This window comes from Dipodomys ordii, unplaced genomic scaffold, assembly GCF_000151885.1.
Source record: "Dipodomys ordii isolate 6190 unplaced genomic scaffold, Dord_2.0 Scaffold8, whole genome shotgun sequence".
Lineage (NCBI taxonomy): Eukaryota > Metazoa > Chordata > Mammalia > Rodentia > Heteromyidae > Dipodomys > Dipodomys ordii.
The window spans coordinates 22,005,994-22,030,772 of NW_012267224.1; the positions used below are offsets into that span (position 1 = coordinate 22,005,994).

The window sequence follows — 24,779 nt, forward strand, 5'->3', positions numbered from 1 at the left end:
CAATCTGAACAGCAAAGAAATAGAATCTTGCAAAGCCATCTCATACACTCTTTAGAAAACTGTGAGGAGGGCAAAAAGTCCATACAGCAAGGCACAAGGATAGGCAATAAGAAGCTGTTGTCCTTCCATGTCCAGAGCAGAAATGAAGATCTTAGAAGCTGAAAGACTACACCAACCAATGATGACCAGGGCTGATACAGTTCCCAAGGTGCCCCTGTGATAAAGACAAAGATGATTGATTGCCTTATATCAGGAGAAAAAAACATAAGACAATTGTGTCAGAGTTCTCTCTGGTATGTCTTTGGTGCATCATTACCAAATGGTGACACACCATTTATAAAATGAAGGTGTAGAGCTAAACGAATTCATGAGGTCTAAACCAGTTAGAAAGTATGGGAGTTGAATTCACCACGGAGGCTAAATATTTTAAACTGCTGTAAAGCTACCCTTAGTAACAGCAGAAGACATTACTGACACTCTCTTGTATCTGTCAATATTCAAACCACAACTCTGATATTTCTCTTATACACTGTATTTGAGCTTTCTCTCACAGCGACAATTTTTCTTTTCCCATCTTCACAAGTTGATTCAGTGTGAGAGAAAAGATAGTTACATTCCAACTGGGGGCCCATCCCCAATTCTCCCATGTCTACTTGACAAGTATCTCAAACAGCAAAACCCATCATAGCTCAAGTGGAGAATGGAACAGGAAAGAGTGTGTCTGTATAAGTCAGTGCCTTATTGAATGAATATCTGTGTACTATGTCAATGTTAGACCTTTTAGAATTGTTCAACCCATCCACCCAGGAATAAGTTTGTTTAAACTGGTATCTTCAAAATGCCATTGTGGAAGCAATCTGTTCTTCTAACCATAGGGAGAATCAAGAGGGAGACAGGATGGTGAAGAAGAAATTGTTTTCTTTGTGTGCAAAATAGAGTGATTTATTCCATTTGAAAACAAGAAACAGTTGCTGGAAGTGCTCTCTGGAGACATAATAGGGTCCAATTTTAGATGGAAGGGGCCTGGTAAGCCTTGTGTGGTTAAGTAGACATCAGATAAAGATCTAACTCCTAGCACATTATCCTTTCACCATCAAACTACCGGGCTCTGTTCAATCCTGATTGGACTCTAAAGTTGGAGATTAGTGTTTATTAGTTGTAACAATGACAGAAATACCTACTTTTAATAATTGTTATCCCCCAAAGGTGGAGGTTTGCACATTTTAGTTTAGAATGCCCTACTGTATTAAGAAACTACTATAATATTTTAAAGGATGTAACATACACAATGCAGATGTCCATTAGCAAAATATCCAGATTGATTCAATGTACATGTTTCTACAAATAAAAATGTGAAATTATGTATGATTCATATTAATGATATGCAATTTTAATTCAATGGTATGGGTCAAATAGCTTATCCCAGTTGTATATAATTTTAAGTGTTCCTACAGCTGTCTGTTATTGTTTGGATCTTGAAAGTTCTGCAAATGCCTATATGCTAAAGGCTTTTGTGCCATACTATGGTGGGTGGACTGTTAGGAGGTAGAGCCTAGAGAAAGGAAATTATAATTGGAGGCATGTCCTTATAGAGGAGTTGGGAGGTCCTGGCCCCTTCCTTTGATTCACTCTGCTTCCTGTCCACCATGAGGTGAACAATCTTTCCCTGTCATGATGCTCTGCCATGTTATACATCCTTAAACAATAAAGCCACCCAAACTGTGAGCTACAACTTTTCTTCTTCATAAACAATTCCTCAGGTACTTTATCACAATGATGGTACATAGATGAACACAGTTCTTTGTGATTTCAGAACGGAAATCTTACAAAAAGAAGTCTCAATTTCTCTTATCAGACAAGCAGAAAAGGTCAAAAGCTATGTACATATGATCATATAAGGTGATGCTAAGTGAAATGAACCCCAAGAGGGACACAAGAGCTTTTTTCTTTGTCACTGTTGTTTTTAATGTATTATGTGATTTTTTTTTGTTTCTTTTGTATGTTCTTCCCCCATGGTATAACCCCTGTTGTCACTGTATTTGATTCTGGTGCCCTGCATCTTGTATATACATTTTTCTAATTTGGGGAGGAGAGGGGAAATAACAAAAATATGGATACAGGTTGACCCATTGTAACAATGAGATGAGAACAAACTTTGCAATTTCAGGTGGGGGGGGGGCTGGGGCAGTGGGGAGGGAAAGGATGGTAAGGGGAAAACAAAGGAGGAGGTAACAATGCTTAATAGGAAATGTACTCATTACCTTGCTCATGTAACTGTAACCCCTCTGTACAGTATCTTCACAATAAAAAAATTAAGTCCAAATTTCTGGTGATTTCTGAAACCTAAGAATTATAACTTTTAATTATAACTTTTCTTTAATGTTCTGAAGTCATTAATGAATCTCTAAATCTCGAATTGGCTGAAAATTAGATTTAAAACTTGGAATATTTAAATGGTGGATAATATTTTCATTCTTTTGCAAAACCATTATCTAACAAAATAGAAGTTGTAAAATCAGACTCTGTACTCACAGGTCAAATTTCCTTACTAAACAACCCAGGAAACATAACATCTTATTAAAGAAAACAATACAGAAATGGTGGGATTTTTCCATAGATAAGACTCCATAAATACAACTCATTCCAATTATTCATTTGCTATCATATTCCTCTTTTGTAGTGTTGAGTACTTGGTAATAAAGTTAGAGTTGACAAGTAATTCTTAGGACATTACTTTGAAAAAGGAGATCATATATATTCATATATATATGTATTTATTTGGTCATTGGGCTTGAACTCTGGGCCTGGGTTCTGTCCAGTGCTAGATCAAGACTAGCACTCTACCATTTGAGCCTTAGTGCCATTTCCAGTTTTCTGGTGGTTTATTGGAGATCAGAGTTTCACACACTTTTCTGCCTGGGCTGGCTTTGAACTGCGATCCTCAGATCTCAGCCTCCTGAGTAGCTAGGATTACAGATATGAGCCACTGGTGCCTAGCTAAGGAGATCATAATAAAACATTGTCATTGTCATTGTCAATCATGTGATACAAATGATTGTTTCCTGTTATAACATAGGCAGAGAGCAAAATCTTTTTTATAAGCTGCTTATCATTGTGTTGGTAAATTCTTTATATATTATGCAACCTATGTAGCCTTAATAACTTAAGACTCAGATCATCCAAGATGAATATTCTATTCATGTCTTCTTTGGATGTTGAAGAATGAGCACTGAAGGCAAGTGTTTACTTCCAAATGGGCTTGGAACATGGCAGGTAACAGAGAACTGTGTAATCATCTCTCTCTCTCTCTTCTCTTCTCCTTTCTCTCAAGTTGTGGTGGTGTACATAGACTCTAAATAGTACTCTGCAGAAACTTATATCTACTCTATCCTTAGCAATAGTTTTGAATTTCAAATACAAACTGTCAAAGTGGAGGAAGAAAAATGAAAAAAAAAAGTATTGCCTGAGCATATATGCTATTAAGTTTCCTAGGATTAATATCCTCATCAGAGTTCCTGGGAATTCTACCCTGCAAGGATCCCAGCTGAGAAAGCACAGTTGCTGCCTGGCTCGAAGGCAGAGTGCCCAGGAGCTGAAGCAATTTGTCAATGTTCAGCGGCATTTACTCTTCCAAAAATCAAGTAAGTGAATTTTCTGTAGTTGTTATATTACTCACGACACTACTTCAGCGTGAAGAATGTGGCAACTTAAAAAGCGCCAGTTTTACGAGCTTTACAACGTTGGTGGGGGGGGGGGGGGGGGGGGGGGGAGAAGGATTGGGGTGGGGGGGGGGGGGGAGGCTGGGAAGGGATGGGAAGGGTAAACAAAGGAGGAGGCTGCAATGCTTGGTAAGAAATGTACGCATTATCCTGCCCATGTAATTGTAACCCCTCTGTACAGTATGTTCACAAATAAAATAAAATAAAATTTAAAAAAAAAGCGCCAGTTTTAAACATCACTCGGCCTACTTTATTATTTTAACTATGGAAAATAAGAACAGACCCTGAGCCTGACTGGCCTACATTTCTGAATCCACGTGTAGCCTTTATTACAATAGACGAGATTTTCCCATTCCATCGACAAAACGATCAGAAAGCACAGTAAGGCTTCACAGGTCTGTCTGATGGCCCTCGGCGATGCTTGTGCACGTGGAGTCACTTACTGCAATGAAAAGAAGATGGCCCAGCTGGACAGGATGACCATGGGGAGTAGGCAGTAACCAAGTACACTGGCCACGCAGCCGTAGGACACCCCAGCAGAGCTCATCAAGTTCAGTAAGGCATAAATACCAAGGCAGCCAAGGGCACTCATGCCATACACGTAACCAAACTGAACTTTTCCTGCCTGAAACAACGCAAAGACAAAGGTTGAATGCATAGCAAGCATGCGCAGACCCTGGAAAGACAGCACAGAGAACAGGTGAACACAGATCAAGGCCGTTCAATGTCTGTCTTTGTGCAAGCATCATCGGGGAATTATGGGGAAAAACAACAACAGTACCATCCGTAATATGAATTTCAATCCTGAAAACAAACATCCTGACTACACTCGGCATGAGAAAAGAGTGCTACAGAATAGAGGAAACATTGCCAGGTTGATTTTTTTTTAATCCCACATTGTGTATAAGAAACACAAGTCATAAAACAGAGCCCCTTTCCTTATTTGCTGACTAACAAGTAAAGGCATAAAATTCTGAATAAAGACATAAAAATCCAATTTAGCTTTGGAAGTCTACAAGGCAGATTATTAAAACTGCCATTTAATTTTTTTTCTAATTCGAATAAAAAACTTGACATTGCCATAGAAGATAAATATTCTCTTTTAACCTTGAACTTTTCCAGGATCTTCCTTGAAAAGTTGTCTTTATTCCCTATCTTGATTAAAAACATTGTTTTCTTCAATTTGGTACATTTTTTGTGTCCAGGGATAGGGATCAAACCCAGGACATTGAGCAAGGTAGGCAGGTGATGTACCCCTGAGCTATATCCTCAGTCATTATTTATTTATTGAGACTGGGTGTCTCCAGGCAATTCGGGTTTCCCTTGATTTGAGAATCCTCCTGTCTCTCCTCCAGAGTCATGCAATTTATGTATAGTTCACATACACTGCTTTTCCTGATCATGCTCATACACATAGCAGTTGAGTAGACCAAGAGCTTTATACCATTTATCTCTTAGGGGTTGTGGATGAAACTTAATTTGGGAGTGCTTTGCTTTAGTTAAGAGTCCTCAAAGGCCCAAGGCTTAGTCCTCAGCTTGTGCTTTTATTGGACAGTCGTAGAATCTTTAAGAGATGGGTGTAGGAGGAAGTTAGAAACATCACTGTTTCTCTCTATATAAAAAAGAAACATAAGACATATGCAGGGAGCAAATGTCCTCATGGAAAGCAGTAGACTAAGATTGCCAGAGAGTATGCAAGATGATTATAAGCACATCTTAGGTTATCATCACACCTTAATTTATGCATAGTAACCTAATCATAAAGGGTATTCAAAAAACTCACAAAAAACCACAGCAAAGAAAATTATGACCAAAGAGAAGTGTTCAGTGTCACTACTAAAATCACAAAGACGACAAAAACTAAATAGTAGGCCTTATATTCCAAAAGCTGTTTGTTTGTTTTTAACAAATCCAGATTAGATTGAGGCTTTTCCTAGCAATAGGAAAGCTATAAGAAATCTCCTACTTGGTAGTTTCATTTCAAAAATCATGTTTAAGCATATTTTTCTCTTTTAATACATGATGCATCTTCTTTTTGTTATGGAACATGTCTGTCTCACAAAAAGAAGTCATGAACTAAATAATTTTCACTATATAAAGCAACAAACACCCCATTTTTGTTTACAATGACCTCTTCAAAGTCAATATGGATTAAGGGCAAGCATTAAACTTAAGTGTCTGGGGTGGTAAGATTACCAGAAGCAGTGTAGCTCCCAGAGCTATACAGAAAAGGATGGGTCCTGTGAGGTCTGTTTCATTCATAATGCTGCCATCTGCTGGCTTCATTGGGTTTAACACCGTCAAGGTTTTTTGCCATATATGATCAAAGTTGATTCCAAGTTCTGCAAGAGGGGAAATTAAGACATAAATATTTTAAAAATGAAATTAGTAGAATTGTTATATTTTATTATCATAATTTGCACTTAACCTGTATACCTCTTTTGTTGGCAAAGAGTTAAAAATTTTTTACAGAAAAACAATCCCATAAAGAAATGTTTTCTCTGATTTATGTAACAAATTTTATTATCAAAACTGCAAAACTGACATTGTGTACAAAATAAAAGTATGGCTAAGAAACCAAATGTCTCCTGGTGTGATTTTAGATGTCTCTGTCTCCCATACAACACTTCTAAAATCCTGTCATATCAACAATGGCATAGGTTTTCATATCAACAATGGCATAGGTTTTCAATCAGCAGTCTAGATCCTTCTGACTAATGAGAAAACTAATTTTGGGTTAAAGGGAATGAAACTCCACAGCGGGAAAGGAGAGGGCTCTTTCTTCAAGGAAAATTAACCATAATATACATGCATACTTTTATAAAGTCAATGCAGTATGAGGCTGAATCAATGTACTCAAAGATTAGATTCTTGAGATTAGTCAATCTTTCCATTTTAGAAGTAATCTTGTTAGAATAAAATATCCAGATACGGGCTCAGTGGCCATCAGTCCAGAGTCATTTAGAAATTTCTAATATTTTGTTTCAGTGTCTACTTTCCAAGGAATTCTCATCAGTAGTAATTCTCATCTCATCAGTAGTAATTCTCATCTCATCATGTTCTTTAAGTGAGCTTAAACATCCCAATTCATTTAAATTCATTTATATGTTGAAATCAACGGTCCTTCTTCTCCAGTAATTGCAGTCCAGTAATTGTCATGTTTTAGAGAATAATTCAGGTTTCTGGGTTTCTTTTTCATACCATGGATCAAATGCAGGGCCTCTCAGGAATGTTAGACCAGCTCTCTGTTACTAAACAGAATGCCCAACCCTCAGCTTTTCCTTTTTTTAATATACAGTGGCAAAGGCCAACTAACTGCCCTGCAAAGCTGATGTTCTGTATATAGCAAAATATAGATTTTTAACTAGCATAATATAGATGAGTCTTTAAGAACCCAGAAATTTTCAGATGCCAGCTAGACACCAGGGCAAACTGGATAAAGGGGAGTTTTCACTATCCATGTCATACTTCTCATTGGTATTTGCCATTCTCAGTTTTAAAAGAAAGAATCTGACCAGCTGTGGGAGTGGTTAAATAGTAGAACACTGACATAACAGGAATGACACCCTGGCTTTGATGCCCAGTGTTGGATAATTTGACAAGAGAAATTAATAGTTTGTGAGTTGCTTCCATTTCAATTCCATGATCTTCCTTTATTTTCACAGTGCATTAATGCATAATATAAGGTTATATGTTGGATAACAGTAGCAGTGCACCAAGCTTAAAATGAGGGTAGAGTACTAATGCAATTTTTTAAAGAAAAAAGCTGCAGTTTAAATTAATTTTGAACCATTTCATTTTCAAATTTTGCCATTTAATGCTAATTATATTTTAATTGTAACCATGACAAAATCGCCTTTTATTTATCCCTTGAAAAGGGTAATTATTTCTAAGAAAATTTGGAAAAGTCAAGAATCTCACAGAAGCTGTCTTATAATTGAATATATTAGCTGTATATTTATCAATATTATACAATATCATTACTGATTTCTATTACTTAGTTGATGACACAGTATCTGCACATTCCAATACTGAGTCTTGAAACAGTGAATAAATAAAGGATCAAATATTTTTCTGTCAAAAAACTCAATAGTTTTCCACTGGTATATATTTCCATAATATTTTTAATTATAAGGTATGTCAGAGATTACAAATTAATCTCATACAGAATAAAACTATTGTAAATTTTATTGCCAAATTTATTGTGCTGCTGTCATCTAGTGGTCATAATGTGTAAGATACATGCTGAAAGTAAATTAAGACCTTTATTTTCTATGCTTTTTGTGACATTTCCCCTTCATTTATAATCAGCAGGTTATGCTACACAAATTCAAAATATCATATATCAGTAATCTCCCTATTTTGACACACTTGAGGCGAGAGTTGTTTATTCAGTTGTATAAGATGGGTGTTTTAATGTGATACTTTCACCTGAGCATACAATGTGCCCCATTTCCCCTCTTCATTAACTAGCAAGATTGTACTTCCCTGTCATCATTTCTTCTTTATTTTATCTTCTTTTTCTTCTTCCTTTCCTTCCTCCTTCCTGCTTTCCTGCCTTCCTTTCTCTTTCTTCTTTCCTTCCTCTTTCCTTCCTTCCTTTCTTCCTTCCTTCCTCCCTTCCTTCCTTCCCCCCCTCTCTCTTTCTCTTTCTTTTTGTTTACAAGAAGGTTCACAAAGTATTTCATACCAAGGTACTTCATACCTTTCATATAATATAAATATTATATTTAAATTAGAGTAGTCTATTGCTCACCCCTACTCTGTATTGTAAAACAGTGAGTATATGTGTGGAGGGGGGAATGGGGTTTGAATTCAGAGCTTTGAGCTCTTGGTTGTTTTTGATTTTGGGTTTTTTTTGCTCAAGATTGGTGCTCTACCACTTGAACCATATCTCTGTTCCCATGACTATTATTCTTGGACATGTATTAACATATTGATTGGACACTATCATTCTTACATAAAATCAAACAGGATTGGTGTATTTGAGGAGTAAATGATGCATTTTCAAAATGACATGGTTTTGTTTATGAACTATTCAATATTATAGTTACATTATTTTCCATTTGTTTTGTTATATGTTTGATTACAAACCATGAAAACTCATTTAACATCTTATCCTAGAAATGTACATATGTTTTTTTCCTATTTTGGGACAGGTCTTTTGTTTTTTATAAATTCACAAACCTAAAGGATACTTCCAATTAGAATTCTAGATAGTTCAATAATTTGAAATACACAATTACAGTAGGTACTTTCTTCTATTATATAGTTGGTAGAAATAATAATGAAGAAATAAAGAACATATACGAAGTGAGAGTGGAAATCTATGTCTTCCTAAAAATCAGACATTAGGGATGGTGATATATAAGAGTACGGCATAGAAAAATAAGGACATTTTAGATAACTAGAAAAGTTATTTTCAATACATGTTGTATTGTAAGTAAAAATAAAACTAAAGCCTGATTTCACATATTTAAGGTAAAACAATTTTTGAAAAGAAAATCTAAACATAAAACAAGAAGATAAAATTAAAATTTGAAAATCTATTAATGGATAGCAGCATTATCTGAATATAGAGAAATAGATTCCAAACAAATGATCAATAAGAAAGCAAAGTTTTCAAAATTATTCCAGATGTTCAAGTTTAATTACTGAAATTTACATATGTTCATAGGCTCATGGGAAATTTAATGTCAAACCCAAGGAGAAAATACACCATTTGAGGAATAATCTGTTAAAGAACAGAAGGAAATATTTCAGTGTTTATGGAAGCCATGCCCTGGCCATAAGAATTGAAGTTCTATATTTTTCATTTATATGTTTATATATGTGTTTCTATATTTTCTAAATTATTTAGTTAATATACTTAGTTGGTAGTTTATTAAAAGCACAGATGTAGGAACCTCTGAAAATGTCTCATGAAAGTAGTTTATAACTTTTAGGTATTTATTAACTGCAGAGAAAACAGAATGAACTGGATATATATATATATATATGTATGTGTGTGTGTATATATATATGTATGTGTGTATATATAGATATATGTGTGTGTGTATATATATATATATATATATCCAAAAGCCTTAATGCCCTCTACAAAGTCAACAAATGAATCAAAATATTTTCTTGTCAGTACTGGGATTTGAACTCAAGGCCTTGTGCTCGCTGGGAAGGCACTCTATCCCTTGAGCTTCAAAATATTTTCCATGCTGTTACAAAGAGTTTAAATTATTCACTTTTCACCTGTGTTTTAGTTAAAGGAAGAAGAATGCATTATCTCAAGGAGACTGGGAGCATTCACATAAATGAAATGAAAATGGTTCTTTGATATAAAATATCATGGATTATAATCTATTTCTTAGCACGTGGCTTCAAATAAATGACTTGCATAGATGACGGAATATTAATGCTGGTGTTCAAAGTTAAATGCACTTGAGTTTAATTAATTTTTAAGCATTTGTGCTTCTGGAATCATATGACATTCTCCAGGGGCAAAAAGTGTGATAGAATGTGGTTAGCCTAAAACAACAACAATAATAGCAGCAACAACAATGAATAAAGTTTCTGACATCTCCTAAAGCTTTTCAACTCCTAAGTCCTGAGTTTCTATCCCCAAAGCAGTCTTACAGTAATATTCTCCTCTGCCTAGCTATTCCGCACTTACAAGAGAGAGCTCATTTAAATCAAAGAATTAAAAAAAAAAACTGGCTTGTTTCCCAGGAGAAACCTGGGAAAGAATGAGGGAAAGGATGACTGTCCAAAAAGAAGTGTCATTACCTGACTTATGTAACTGTAACTCTTTGGTACATCACCTTTACAATAACTATGTATACATATATATATTTAAATATAAACATTATATATTATAAAATATAATATATAATTATTAATTATATTATAAAATATATTATAAACATCTATTAATTATATATAATATATGAAGTATATATTATTTATATATTACATATTATACATATTATAAAATATATATTATTTATATATATATTTACCCTTAAGAAATATATAAAATCCTAGTGTAACTAAACTATCTTGTTTGTTCTCAGGCAAACACAGCCAAAGATAAAATATGCTGTTAGGAACTGGCTCATTAACTAGGGTGGCAAAAGTAGTTGTTTTGATATAAGCAGATGGCCAAAAGATGCCTTCATTACTGTTTATATGTAGCCAGCAAGTCCAAATTCAAAAATCAGTAAAGAAATATTTAATAACTTCAGCAGCACCATATTATAGCTTATATCTACTTCCATATTTCCCTGTACAAACACGAAACAAACGCTGAATGGTTTATATGTCATGGCTGGGTAGACTCTTGTAATATATGGAACAATTACACATAAAACATTATATGTGGGATGCTGACAGCACATATTAAGTGATAATTATTGCTATTCTTCTCTGAGCTTTACACACATTAATAACATTTCCTTAACTTATCTTCTAGCAAAGGAGGCTCTTCATCAAAACTGTCAATGTAAGGAGCTTGTGGATAATAATCTGCGTTGGAGGCTGGCTGAAAAAATTGTCCTGTGTGTCCGGATGTCAGGAGCATCTCTGGAGGAATGAAGGGGCTGGGCTGAGACTGCTCACAGGCTTGTTGTCTAGATTAAAAAAGAATACTACTGTTTATACATCTACCAAAGGAATATATGGCAAATCAAGATAGGAGACTCTAATTTTCCTTTAACAAATTCACCTATTTTAAATGACTACTTAGCCAGGCATTAATGGCTCACTCCTACCATCCAAGAGCCTCTGGAGTCTGGGATCTCAAGATCTCAGGATCTGAGGATCATGGCTCAAAACCAGCCAGGGCAGAAAGCACATGCAGCCCTGTCTTTAATAAAGCACCAAAAAGCCAGAAGTGGAGCTCTAGCTCAAGTGGTAGAACACTAGCTTTGAGCATAAAAGCTCAAGGACTGCACCTAAGCCCTGAGTTCAAGCCCCATTACTGACACCAAAAAACAACAACAACAAAAATGACTATTTACTACAGAATAATAAACTGCTCAAACTTTTATCAAAAGAAAATAAAATGAATGGCCAGGTGCCGGTGGCTCATGCTTGTAATCTTAGCTATTCAAGAGGCTGACATCTAAGGATCAGCATTTGAAGTCAGCCCAGGAAAGAAAGTCCCTGAGACTCTTATCTCTAATTAACCACAAGAAAACTGGAAGTGGTGCTATAGCTCAAAGTGACAGAATACTAGCCTTGAGCAAAAGAACTCAGGGACAGCACCCAGGCCCTGAGTTCAAGCCCCACAATTGACAAAAAGCAAGAAAGCAAGCAAGCAAGCAAGCAAGAAAGAAAGAAAGAAAGAAAACTGATTATGAAAAGGCTTCTAGAAGCAAAATCTACACAGACTCATATTACCTTAGTATATGCAATATGCTGGGCCTAACTCCTTATATATATTTTTCAATTAAAACCTTACATGGTTAATATGGCATTTAAATTTCATCTGACACCAAAAGAAATATTGTTTCATAGACACCAAACCATTAGTCAATCCCCCCAGCATCAAAGCATGCAGGTACCAAAGAAATCTAACAAATCAAGCACTGCAGGTGTTAGATTCTGGCTGAAACTCTGAGCAGTGTTCTGCTCCCGCATAAGGAAGAAGAAAGGCAGGAGGGGGAGTCACAATTGATTGGTTAGTGATAAATAATCTCATAATTCCTATACCTCTGGCCACAGTAGCTATCCTCTAGATACACTATTTCCCCAGGATGCTCAGCATCTTATTTTGATTTGATGTATACTTCATTGAATTATTCATAGAACTGATAAGAGACAAGAATTCTGAAACTCCTCTGAGGCATATTAATAAGTCACAGACCTGAGTGGATGTTCTTTTACTTCCTATATTGACCACAGCCAAAAAAAACCTTCCTTTATTTTTGAACCTTAACAGGGTGCATTGGAATCAAGTTGTTGGATTGAACTAGAAAGTACCTGAAGCAAGTTAAGTCTTCATCCTGATTCAGTTAATTATGAGCTTCTTTCATTTGGATATATTAATTTCTACCTCTTTGTCCTCTTGATTTCTGAACCAGTGATATAAAGAATCAAAGAGGGGGCTGGGGGCGTGGCTTAGTGGTAGAGTGCTTGCCTTGCATACATGAAGCCCAGGTTTGATTCCTTAGCACCACATGAGCAGAAAAAGCTAGACGTGGCACTGTGGCTCAACTGGTAGAATGCTAGCCTTGAGCTGAAGAGCTGAGGGACAGCATCCAAGCCCAGAGTTCAGGCCCCAGGACCAGCCGAAAAATAAAAAAAAAAAAAGAATCAAAGAGGAAAATAAATTTATGTTGGGTGAGATAAGGAGAAAATACTGTGATGCACGGATCCGAGAGTAAGACCCTAGAAAGTTCTGTCTTTCTTGGGCCTTTTACTTCACTTCACTCTGGAAATGTAGATGGATACCCAAGTATGTATATATTGTTTGGAAAAATGAATAGATCAAATAAATAGAAGTTTTGAGGCAATGGATTCCTTTTTATAAGACAGGAGAAGATAAGTGGGGAAAAAACTATACATTTCTCATCGTAGATTATATGGTTATTCAGAATAACTTAATGCTTATAGTATTCCCTCTGCCTGAAGCACATTTCACATATTTTTGTTGTGAAAACACTATATACGTACATCTTTCCCTGCCATTAGAGCCTGGCTCTGTAAAAGTAACTAGAAACATGCCTGTATTCAAAATCTGCCAGAGTTTTTTTTAAAAGAATACCTACACCATTTACTTGGCATGGGCCTCAAATCATAAAGGACATTCTCTAAGAAAGGTTTCACAGCTCTCTTGTACCATTTCTATTTGGGTACTTTATTGAGATATGCTGAGAATAACTTTGACTTCTGCTAAAAACATCTCCCAGCCTGAAGCCCCTTGCAATATTATTAATATTGTTCAAAATGGAAACAATATAAACTGTGTTAAATGGAAATTCCTTTGTATAACTTAAAGAAAATAAAAAATAAAATAAAGTACTTACCCACTAGATCCATAAAGGTTCCCATAGGTATCAGAAGCAATATAGTTCTGCTCCTGATTATCAATGGTATAATTAGATTGATAAAAATCAGTGTTGAATTGTTCCAAGTTTGACATCCTGAAAAAAGTGCTTTATTAGTAAGTTCATGAGTCAATACATTTTTGAGAAATTTACAAAGGTTAACTAGTGATGTGATTATGGCTAGACTCCTATCAGAGAAGAAGGAAGAATAAATAAGTATTGGGGAAAGTATGAAAAGATATGATTAAAGGTCATTTACACTCAGACACCAGTATCTTACTTCTCTAACTCTAGCTACTAAATAGACTAACAGATGAAGATCATGGTTTTAAACCTGCGTAGGCAGGCAAATCAGATTCTTAACTCCAATTAACCAGTAAAAAGCCAAAAGTGGAGGTATGCCTCAATTGGTAGAGCACCTGCCTTGAGCTGAAAAGGCCAAGCAAGAGCACAAGGTCCTGAGTTCAAGCCCCAGGACAGGCACCAAAAGAGAGACAAAGAGCGAAAGACATTTATAAAACACGCTATTGTCAGCTATTTTTAAAATGTATTTACAGCTCTAATTTGTGACTGACAAAATTGATTTTAACTGATCTAAAAGCACTTCCATTCTTTCCCCAAACATATCATTCTTAGGGATTTCAGAAGAAAAATCTAAAACGAGCCGGGCGCTGGTGGCTCACGCCTGTAATCCTAGCTACTCAGGAGGCTGAGATCTGAGGATCGCGGTTTAAAGCCAGCCCGGGCAGGAGAGACCTTGAGACTCCTATCTCCAATAAACCACCAGAAAACCGGAAGTGGCACTGTAGCTCAAGTGGTAGAGCGCTGGCCTTGAGCTGAAGAGCTGAGGGACAGCGCCCAGGCCCAGAGTTCAAGCCCCACGACCCACAAAAAAAAAAAAATCTAAAACGTAATCCATAACTGAAAAGTTAACCTTTGGTTTTTAACTTGGTCTCTCACACAACAGAGCCCAAAGGTAAATAGTTTATAATAGTAGTACTGTTTTAACTTGATTTTCCCAGAAATTTAAGATTTGCTCACAGTCTTTCTTTGTTTATCTCCAGAACTGGAAATGAACCTCTATAAACCGACTTTCTAGTTGTACTTGAGCATTCTTCATAAGCATTTAGGACATTTGCTTCTTTTGTCTAGGATGCTGCACCTGGTCTTCTGGCTAAGCCAGAGGGAGAAAGACTCCATTTTGCTGAGCAAAGTGTATGACCTTGGCTTAGACCTTATGACTAGGAATACCAGACAGAAAGAGAAAAGTTTGAGATAAGAGGTTTGAGATGTTAAAAAGGTAATAGTGGTGTTATGATAGAAATTGACAATAGAGGAAACTTTGCAATTGAGCAGATGTGATTATTCCACTTTACATGCTAATCTTACTTTTTCATTGACAACATTTTACTCCAAAAATAGTAAATTTAGAAATCACAGCAGTAATCTTTATCATTATAATCATCTAGGGAATATTGCTAAATTTCAAATGAAGCTGCATAAGCAACCTTAACTAGAAAAGCTTCATTAATCAGAAATATTCAAGGAACAATTATTAAATATATCAACTTTGTTCAGTTCATTTAAAATACAGAAAGCTTTTCTAAAATTAGATGCTGAAATTCATACATCTGATTTAACAAATCAAGATTTTTTAATTAGTATAAAATTAGCTATGAATTATGTAAACTAAAATCAGGACTTAGTAATAAATCTTTTATCAACTTATAAAGAACCTGAAATTTAATAGCATATCTTTCTCAATCCATAATATATTCATTATAAAGCAAAAAGAATGACTTCACTCGCGTACACTAACTTTTCATAACACACAAAGCTTTATGTAACTTGACTATGGTATTAGTCCTTATATAACCCAGTTTCATATTTTATATATGTGCCAAGTCTTTTAGAGATCTGATGAAAAAGAGACACATACCTCTGGGTATTTTATGAGGAAAGATTCTCCAGCAAATGTTGCTTTACTTGGGAAATTTAAAGCAAATCAGTTGGTGGAAAGATGAGCTGGCTATATTTAAGTTTCTAAATTTGTACTCTGACACTCTGAACAGATGCTACAGCCAAAAGAAAAGCCTGCCAAAAGCCAGACACTGTGGCTTATAACACTTTTATGGTTTACAAACATAGTGTACAGCATATAGACATAAATTTGGCAATGTGCATAAGTAAAGGCATTTTCCTTATGTACATGTCAGCTGCACTTGGAGGTAAGATCAGTTATTTGAGGCAAGCAGGAGGAAATAAGTGATTCAATTCTTCTCCTACATTGGTTTTCAACCTAGATAAAAATGTAATAAAAAAATCAAGATATGATACAGGATCTTAGCATAAAGATTTCTGCACCACAATGAAAATAGCATCCTGTCAGTTTTATCCAAATCTGAAGTATTCAATTATATGAATAACCTTTAAGAAGACGATATGATCTGTCTCTAATATTTTTCTTGCGTCTTACTCCTCCAGCGGAGATTAAGAGATACATATTCACATGACCCACTGCTTTTCACACAAAGGCATGTTCTATCTCATTTTCAAGCCAATACTGGAAGCCTTTCTTTTGTTTTCTTTTTCATTTTGTTTGTCAGTTGTGGAGCTTGAACTCAGGGCCTGGGCGCTGTCCCTGGGCTTTTTCACTCTGGGCTGGTGCTCTACCACTTTGAGCTCCACTTCAGGTTTTCTGGTGGTTAATTGGAGATAAGAGCTTGGGGACTTTCCTGCTCCTGGCTGGCTTTGAATCTTGATCCTCAGATCTCAGCCTCCTGAGTAGCTAGGATTACAGGCATGAGCCACCAGAGCCTGGCCCACTGGAAGCTTTTTAACTCATCCTTATCCCAGAAAACTATCTGAGTTGTCTCTCCCTCTTATCACCCAGTCCCAATCAGGAGTCACTTTGAAGACTAAGTGAAGAACATGTTCAGCTCTTGGAGACAGAGATAGATTTGGAGATGGCAGGGAGAAATCTGTGGTTTAAACAGAAAGCCAAAGTAGTAGTGATTTCATAGCATGGAAAGGTTAAAAGAAATGTGTTAGAAGAAAACACAGAGCTTAATTCAAAAAGGAGGCTGAAGATCATGGTAAGAGTGTATGTTATTGTAATTGAATGACATGGCACTAAAGGGCTCCAAACAATGGAATGATATGATCAGCGCTATGCAGAAACAGAAAAGTGAGACTGGATTGGCAGGGCCTATTGGAATAGCACAGGTGTGAAGAAAAGGAGGTTCAGATTGGTTACAGCAGAATTGGAAGAACTTTCACAAAAGTCATGACAACTAAAGGATGGATGAAATAAAAAACAGCCATGTCTATAAAAAGATGCTTCAGATCAGAAAACCATGGGCCCATGGGCTATTTGAACTGAGGGAGGGACAATAGAGGAAACTGAACAAGCTCATCAGGAAGGTGGAAAGAAGACTTCGTAGGATAAAATTTGTATTAGGCTGGAGTGGAAAGACAATTATTAAGGACAGTCATTTCCAGAATTCTGACAAGTATTCTGCTCAGATAAATAAAGGTCTACAAAAGCTCCAAGTTGCTGCATAATAGCCATTATTTAAATCATTCTTTTTCTTCCTTCTCTCAAGATTTTTCTTAATTACTTTATTCTTATTAGCATGGATCAATTATATATATTAATACGGTTCAGTGTGATGTTTCAACACATGCATGTGGTGTGAAATCAGAGTGATTAGCTTTAAAGTTCCTGTGAGAACAGCAGGGAATACTTTTATCTTTCATATATATGTAAAGACAATATATTTTCAATCTCATTTCATTTAAACAAATGTTAAATGTTGTAATTATATACTCTTCAGCATACTTTTCATGAAAAATTCATTTGATTTAATGACTTGCAACAATATATAAGGCAAAAATTAGCATATAAAAATGAAATTAACCTAAGTCTTCAGTGAACATAAACCATGAAACACTGAAGATCAAATGACTTCAATGTCCTGACAGCTCCATACACAGCTCCTTAATGCATACAGCAGTAAAGTTTATAGCTACTCATAAATGTAATACTATGCAAATATACAAATACAAATATACAAATATTTTTCATTCACAGATCATTTGATTGTTACATTGTACATTGAAAAATACAATTTAGATTGGTATTATGTCTTGTTGCAGTGCGTTAATTATTTTTGTCTAACTATTGAAATAATTATTTGTTTTATTATTTCACTGTTTTCACTATCTCCATTTATTATCATTAAGAAAATATGAATGATTAATTGGTCACATTTCCTGTAGCAATGAAGGGAAAACATCTTTCCCAATGCTGTGTCATAATTATATATTTTAATTACAACATCATTATTTTACAAACTATGGGAATGTTTCATTTTTATAATATTTTCTAAGTGTTTTCAGGTTAATTTGACTAATTTATTATGACTAGCAGATGAAAGTGCTCATGAAAGATGTAAGGAGACAATTTGCCTATCATATATATTTAAATCTAATTGTCAGTATACAAATTTTGTTTTATAAACATGTCTTCCTTGCTTTGTCATGAGAAAATAACCCAGTTACTTATCACAAAGTTTTAACTTAGAAATTTTTAAACATCATCACCATGATATTGTCAGAATTTAATGGTTAGATAATAAGTCACTGAGCATTTGAACATTCGTTCAACAGTTACTTGAAATTCCCATTCTAGCTGTGACTCTGGAGAGAGACTGGCTGCTGGACAAACCCTGTGATACAAGAAAAAATGCCAGGCTATCCAGTAGTCCCAGTGGAGTCCACAGACATGAAATAGAAAAAAAAAGTTATCCTTGCCAAGTCCTGTCCAAATTGCTCAGATATGAACAAAGTGAATGATAGTTCTTTTAAGTTGCAAAATTTTGAAGACGCTGGTAACCCAGCAATACATGACTAGAATATATTTTTATGTGTGGAATTTGTTTAAAAATGCTACACTGGCTCTGGCACCAGGCCACAAGCAAAACCTGATAATGCCTCTAAGAGATTGTTAGAAAAGCTCAAAAAGCTCATGAGTGGAGATTTGAAGGACAATGAAAAATGTATTTTTGGAGGCTGGAAAAAAATTGAACTCATTTTATATAGTATTAAAAAGTTTAGTAATTCTATTGCCAAGTTACTGTGAAAAATAGAAACGGATCTTTCCAGAAGGAATCAGAAAATGCCTACCAGCTTCTAGCACCAAGAGATGAACTAACATAGCAATTGTTAAGATTCTGAGCAGAATTTAGAGAAAATTTGAGTCATAACTTCTTGGTTTGGAAATAAAATGGTTTTGCTAATCCTAGACTTTCTCAGCAAAACATTCTTAAACTAAGATATGACTTCAGGACAGATAAAACCAGGATGCCAACATTAAAATATGGACCTCAGATGGTAAATCCAAGAGTATGACAATAAATAATTTTTAAGACTTTAGGTACATTTACACATATATTTTATAGTGTTTCTAAGTGTGGTATTAAAATGTTTTTGTAAACAGTAACGTAAACAATAAGGGTTTTAGTGGAATGTTAATCTTACAAATTTATCACTCTGGTGGCCTAGGGTAGAAAATGACCTATCTTTGGAAGGAAATATTAAATACATGATAAATTGATCCATAAGATGTTCAAATTGAACAATGATCTTTACCTTTTCTCTTGATAGAAATCTTGCAAAAACTTTGTAAATTTTATGTTCTATTGTTGTATTACATCAATGTGTCCAGTATGTGGAGATGTATAAATGGTACCCATATATCTCACTATCATACTTAAAACAACAGGAAGTGACATAACTTACTAATCCTATATTTTGCTTACCTATGAAAATACAACATCCATTAAGGGAGAATCACTATTGGGATTCAACCTCAAACCTTATCAGGTACTTTTGACCATGAGTTACAGCAGAAATATAAGAGAACATGAACATAACTTGATAGGACATAATGGAGATATAGAGACTTGGATTTAAGATATTTCTGTTCCTGTGTCAAAGTACTCCCAACTCTGAGCAGCCAGGTAGATAAAGACACCATCAGTGTTTCCTTGATAATGCTTGTTTTTCTTTGTTTCTGGTTATTTCCCTTTTGACACACACATATTTATCTTCACCCATTCTGAAACCATTTGTTAAGCTAGAGTAAGTGGTGGGCTATTCTGTATACTATTCTTTCTCCTTGAAGAAGTTGGGGATATTCTTTTTCTCTTGAAGATAGATTTGAGGTTTTTGCTATGATTTCTCAAATTCAAACAAAATCAAAGTTAACAAAGGGCTGATAGATTTTTGAAGAAAGGGTTTGGCAAATTCAATGTCGTTTTCTGAGGAAAACCTCAGGGAGAACTGGGAGCTAGAGATATGACAGGAGTTGTTGGTGGTTATGCTAATAAAGAATTAATGTTTACTTGCGCCAGAGGGCACAAGGGTCCATTAGTTAGTTACAAAACAAGACTCACTATTCACTGGTCATTAAAGAGTCTTCATTTGTGCCTAGTGACGGTCAGGTATTCTGGAGCCACTCAATGTCACTGTCAAGTTATCAGCTGTGACTAGTGAGTGCTCCCCCATACTTATGGTGGCTTCACAGTTTCCTATGGTTAGAGCCCTGTGTGGCAAAGAACAGAATTTAATAGAACTATCTCATAAATGATTAATGCTTCAACTTAGAAGTTTTTCTTTTCTATATTTTGTTATTACTATCCCTTTACTATATCTATTACAATTATCTTCAAGGCTTACATTTCATCCTGTTTACTGGTAAATTTATAGGCACATTCTAGTTATTACAAGTGAGGGAAACCATGCAACCTATGTTTCTTTGGCTTACTTCACTTAATATAATCTTTTCCAAGTCTTTCCATTTCCTTACAAATGAGGCATGTCATTCTTTCTAATAGAAGCGTAGAATTCCATTGTGTATAAATATACCACATGTTTTTGATCTGTTCATCCACTGAGGGGCATCTGTGTTGATTCCATATATTAGCTATGCTAAACAATGCTGCAATGAACATGATTGTTCTGGTAGCTTTAGTATGGCCTGGGTAGTGGTGAATTGGATAGATGCCTAGGAGTGTGATTGCTGCAGATGATCATATAAAATGATGCTTATCAAAATGAACTCCAAGAAGTGGAAACAAAATTTTCAGTTTTACTTATGAGTTTTTTCATGTTGTCCCCCTTTTGTCTCTTTTTTAAAAATTTCTGTACCTTTTGTCTTGTATATAAGTTTATTTGATTTGCAGAGGGTAAGAAGAAGCACAGAAATGATGGACAAAGGATGAACTAATTCAGCAGTGATACTCACTAGACACTATGTTGAAAATTAACTTTAAAACTGGGGGGAGGGAAGCGCAGAAGGGAAAAACTGAGAGAAAATGAGGGAAGAGGTGACATGGTCAAAAAGAAATTTACTCGGTACTAACTTATGTAACTCTCACCCCTCTGTATATCACCTTTACACTAAACATTTAAAAAATAAATACAAAGAAATAAAAATTAAAAAAAAAAGATATGGAGCTGATTAGTACATCCCTTTAACATAGTGCATGACTTCTAATTAAATTAACAAACAATAAAGACATGTTTTACTTCGTTTCCTGTTATTTTATCAAGATCAATAGTTGTGTGTTAATATAATCTTTTATAACAGAGTTTAACAAAGGATTCTATCTACAATATCATATGATAAATTTAAATCTCCAACCTGAGCACCTATAGCCTAGAGCAAAATGCATCCAGCTCTCAGTTTGGAGTATAAGATTGTGTCTGTCAGCCTGGCCTCTAGACTTTGGCCACTGAAAACATTTGAAGAGCTTCTCTTTGCCTATTCGCAATTTCTGTCCAGGTAGAAACAACATGAAAGCTATTCGTTGCCATGAAGACTCTCAGTAGTTTACCTAGCTTCTTTCTATCTCAGTTTTCTCATCAATACAGTAACATTTTGGAACATTTAGGATATTTATATTTTAGTGTACTTCTCAAAACTACTGAAATATTTCGGATATGTAGGCCTAAAAATATTACACTTTTAATATGACAGTGGACACATCTGAATTGAGACTACCTATGACACAAAGCTGACTGTTGAACTACTCTGATGTGCCAAAAATTGGGTAAGTTTGTTCTCGTAGTCTTTGCATAATATATAATGGCTTCATTCATTGGGAGAAAAAGTAAATACCTTTTACTTACAAATGCCACAGAAAAAAACAAGTACAGCAATAAATTGATGGTTCCTGAGGTAATTCAATTTCAAATGAATGAAATGAGGACTCTAATGAGTCTAATAATACAAATCAGATGAGTTAGAAGAGAAAACTTAAGTCAGCAGTTATATCAAAGATTATACTCATAAAGAGAACAAAATATTAGAGAAATGAAATGTAAATCATATAAGAAGCAGATGAACATTTCTCCCTTTCTTCCCCTTTCCCTCCCTCCCTGCCTCTCTTCCTTCCTTCCTCCTTTCTCTCCCTCCCTTCCTTTTTCTCTCTTTCTTTCAGAATTTGATAGATTTTTAGGGCCTTATTTTTACTAGACCAATACTCTACCACTAAGCTATACTTCTAAACTTTAAAGTGAATTTTTAAAATGACAAATTCACAAAAACGTAATCCCCTTAAGAAATTAAGATTTGTTTCCTTCTCATTTGTCACTTAGAAATGCATTCTCCTGATGTGTTTATGAATCCTTTAATCCTTATGGTGGATATCTGTTGTTATTCAATATCCATCTCTTCTTATTTCCTGTCAACATCAAGCTGTTCTTTCCAGAGAGTAAGCTCTATATGGCTTAGATTAGAATAACTTTTTCACTAATACTCAAAATCCAAAGCTTCCTCTCAAAAAGGGTTTTTATTCACAATGAGAGCTTATACTTTCTTCCTGAATTCGAAAAAGTTGTTCAGTGTTTCACTTGATAACAACATTCATTTTTATTAATGTTTATTTCATAAATACTGTACAAAGGGGTTACAATTACATGAGCAAGGAAATGAGTACATTTCTTATCAAGCATTGTTGCCACCTCCTTTGCTTTTCCCTTACCATCCCTTCCCTCCCATTTCCACGACTACATTCTCCCCTTCACCCCCCCCCCCACTGCCAAAGTTGTAAAGTTCATTTTTCGTCATAGCATCTTGTACATTTCATTGTTGCAGTGGGTCCACCCCTATCCCTATTTAAGCAATTTGTTTTTTCCCTTCCCCTTCCCAAATTATACCAACATCAAATACAGTGAAAACAGGGGTTATACAGTGGGGGAGGGACATACAAACCAAAAAAGTCACCTTATAAATAGCACGAAAGAAAAACCACTTGAGTCCTTATCTTGGGGTTCATTTTTTTTGTTTTGTTTTGTTTTTTTTTTGTCCAGTCGTGGGGCCTGAACTCTGGGCCTGGGCACTGTCCCTCAGCTCTAGCGCTCTACCTCTTGAGCCACAGCGCCACTTCCGGCTTTTTTCTTTTTGCTTATGTGGTGCTGAGGAATCGAACCCAGGGCCTCAGGCATGCAAGGCAAGCACTCTACCACTGAGCCACCTTCCCAGCCCTTGGGGTTCATTTTTTAAGGATATCAACATGGGAGGAAAGCAGAGCCAGGGGACTATTAGATCATTAAATATTAAATTATTAGCTATTAGATTATTAGATATCCCTCTTTCCCACAGTGCTACCTTGGAGACAAGACTTTAATTACAATGGATACTAAAAGGACACAAACCCTACATAACGTAAGGTAATAATGTTTTATTGTTTTAGGAGCTACAATGTGGTAGTTACTTTACTCATCTAGGGAGAACAAGTACCGTGGATGTTGTGGCCAGGTTATGTGGAGAGTATACTGGGAAGAAATATTGCTGTGGCCATTTGAAACTACAATCCATCATGTAAGTATTTATTCAGAATACTTGGGTTTATAACTTTTTTTAGCACAAACATAAATGCTGCAAAACTGGTTCATGTTAAGTTTTTTGGCAATTAACATTAAGCTAATTTTTACAAATTTCCTTAAATTATGATGCAGATTCTCAATCTGACCTCAAGAAAAAATAATGATAGTTGTGAGATGAATTTTACATCCCTCCAAACATGTTTCCATCTTAATTTCAGAATCATAACTTCAGAAGGTTACTTACATGGTCCCTAAGTTTGAAAGAGATTATGAGACTTTTGATGGACTTAATCCAACATTGCTGATATTATTATATAAAGGAAACTTTAGACACAGAAAAAGACATGCACAGGAGGAAGACTATTAACAAAGGAAAATATCATATGATGAAGGCAGAGATTACAAAGGTGTATCAAATGTCAAAGCTTTTTAAGAAAACATCAGACACAAGTGCAGAGGAACAGAAGTCTTTCTCTCCCCATTCTCAGGGAGAATCTACCTTGCTTTTGAATTCAGATTCAGCCTTAGCACTGAGAAAAACGTATTTCTATTCTCTAAACCATTCTATTTTTGGTGCTTTCTTATAGACTTTTTTTTTGTCGGTTGTAGGGCTTGAACTCTGGACCTGGACGCTGTCCCTCAGCTCTTCAGCTCAAGGCGAGCGCTCTACCACTTGAGCTATAGCGCCACTTCCGGTTTTCTGGTGGTTTATTGGAGATAGGAGTCTCAAGGTCTCTCCTGCCCAGGCTGGCTTTGAACCTCGATCCTCAGATCTCAGCCTCCTGAGTAGCTAGGATTACAGGGGTGAGCCACCAGCACCCGGCTAGACTTTGGTAATAGGTTGTGGAATGCTACCAAAATAAATACTTTAAAATGTGGGATTTGTTTTAAAATGAGGTCATAAGTAATAGACATTGCTGGTGGATATGGAGATGTAAAAAGAAGACTGTGGAGTGTTCAGGAGGCTTTTATTAAGCATGTGTTGCTAAGATCAGAATGTGTGTTAAAAATACTTCTCACTCTGGCTAGCCTCCACAATTTTGATAATCCATTAACTTAAAATTTTATTCTTAATCTTTCTCTTTCTGACTTTTTGTCCCACTGTCACCTTGTATGTGTATTG

At 35.5% G+C, this 24,779-nt stretch overlaps 1 protein-coding gene across 1 annotated transcript; it reads right to left on the bottom strand.

Annotated features, from left to right (window-relative positions):
- Positions 1-51: 51 nt before the first annotated feature.
- On the bottom strand, positions 52-15,763 carry Yipf7 (Yip1 domain family, member 7). The gene is given in 6 exon segments (XM_013008997.1): positions 52-214; positions 4,163-4,344; positions 5,916-6,061; positions 11,163-11,341; positions 13,742-13,858; positions 15,702-15,763. Coding segments are annotated over 5 exon segments (786 nt in total). The 5' UTR covers position 13,858; positions 15,702-15,763.
- Positions 15,764-24,779: the final 9,016 nt, after the last annotated feature.